At 41.6% G+C, this 1,963-nt stretch overlaps 1 protein-coding gene across 1 annotated transcript in view; it reads right to left on the bottom strand.

Annotated features, from left to right (window-relative positions):
- Positions 1–760: 760 nt before the first annotated feature.
- LOC112694337 (protein escargot-like) overlaps positions 761–1,963 on the bottom strand; it is a gene marked incomplete in the record, with an annotated part of 8,394 nt that continues 7,191 nt past the window's right edge. The window contains 1 exon segment of the mRNA XM_025569776.1: positions 761–1,963. Coding sequence (XP_025425561.1) covers positions 1,559–1,963 — 405 coding nt within the window.

The raw sequence follows: 1,963 nt of genomic DNA, 5'->3' as shown, positions 1-1,963 counted from the left end.
GGCACCCGATCGGTTCTGATGAGAACGGCCGACTACATCTTTCGTTTCTTTCTTCCTCACGGTCTGTCTGCCCGTGTCTCTCTCTCACTCACCGCCGCCGCGTTCATATCGCGTCCTATCCGGAATCTCACTACTGACCCGACGCAAACAACAAGAAATCCCATTGTGTCGAAAGGAGGACGGCTCGAACGTTCGCGTCCCGATACGTCCCCGCGAGGCCGCGCGCACATCCGTTCTCGTGGATTTCTCACGCGTGTTTACGATGCACCGGCACCGCCCCCGTGATCGCGGGTCGCCGTCGTCGCACCTCCGGTAGCAGGTAGTAGCTACGCACCTATAATACGCTTTACGGACGGGCATGCGTGGGGAAAAAATATGAAACGAGATTGAACAGACCTGTTCGCCCTCCGGAACCCTTTTCGTAATCGGTGCCGTACAGGTATACGAACGGGCGCGACGACGACCACCGGGGTGCGCGGAGCTTCGACGTGTTTGTATGGGGATACCGATGGTGAAGAACAAAATTAACGCAAAACTTGAGCATATATATATATATTTATATTTATGTATATAATATATATATCACATTTTATTTAGAATATATAAATGAAAACAATCATCTGTGTGTTCGTGGCTCGCACGCGAAACTGTACTTTTAGCTTAAAAATTACAAAAAAAAAATCAATTGAATAATAATAATGATAAAAATAATAGTAGTAGTAGGAGTAGGAGTAGTACGAGTAAAATAATAATCATAATAGTACATGAAAATGATATATAATATATGAGGTATATAAATAATATTAGGTCGTTAACAACGCGTGAGAGCGAGATGACTTTTATAGTTTACATCAAACAACGGGAACGACTAGTAAAACATTATGGCGACTTAAACAGTTAAGCAGTCTGTGTATAATAATAATAATAATAATAATAATAATAATAATAATAAACCTATGCAGGAATAAATAGTGTGTAATGTTACACTAAATGAAAAAAAAAAAACATATATACTGTAGTCGCGGAGAAAATAGTAAATATACGTTGAACTTGTTCGTACACGTACTATACTTCCCAAAAGAATCATCGATAAAAAGATAATAATATATATGTATCAAATAATATGTAAATAATAATAAGTAACATATCGTTACGTATATAATCATATGGTAAAGTGTACCCGTAAAACAAAAAGAGAATAATAATTATAATAATAATATGAATAATAATGATAATAATTCACAATGATGAAAACATAATTTTTCACAAAAAAAATCAAAAAAAAAAATAATAATAATAAGTAATCCTTATTCAGTGCAATATTTAGTTATGAAAGTGACTACTGACTAGTAAATGCGTCTAACTAAAAAGACCGATGAACAGGATTATCGTTAATAATTTATAGAGTAATAATAATAATAATAATAATATTAATAAACAAAAATATATATATATGTATGTAAAAGGTTAGAGAAGTACGTGTGGGGAAAGAATAACATATCGAGGGGAGGGCGTGCAACAACGATACTTATCAGTAGGACGCGTTTGGCTGACGGAACTAAACCGTTGTCTGCTGCTGGTGCTGTTGCTGCTGCTCGTGTTCTTGCTGCTGTTGTTGGTGTTGCTGTTGCGGCAGCGGAAGTGGCAGCGGCAGCGGCTGGAGACGTGGGCATCCGGTATCGCAGTGCTTGGACAGCAGCGACATGCGGCTGAACGTTTTGCTGCACGTCGGGCACGAGTACTTCTTCACGTCCGAGTGGGTCTGCAGGTGCGCGCGCAGGTTCGACCGGTCGGCGAACGCGCGGTTGCAGTGCTGGCACGAGAACGGCTTCTCGCCGGTGTGCGTGCGAATGTGGCCCTGCAGCAGCCACGGGCGGCTGAACGCTTTGCCGCACAGGTCGCATATGCACGGCAGCGTATGCGTACGGATGTGCATCTTGAGCGCGCCCAGCGTGCTGTACGA

This window comes from Sipha flava, unplaced genomic scaffold (assembly GCF_003268045.1).
Source record: "Sipha flava isolate LNK unplaced genomic scaffold, YSA_version1 127_pilon_pilon, whole genome shotgun sequence".
NCBI classification, from domain to species: Eukaryota; Metazoa; Arthropoda; class Insecta; order Hemiptera; family Aphididae; genus Sipha; species Sipha flava.
This window is presented reverse-complemented; position numbering and strand designations above follow the sequence as displayed.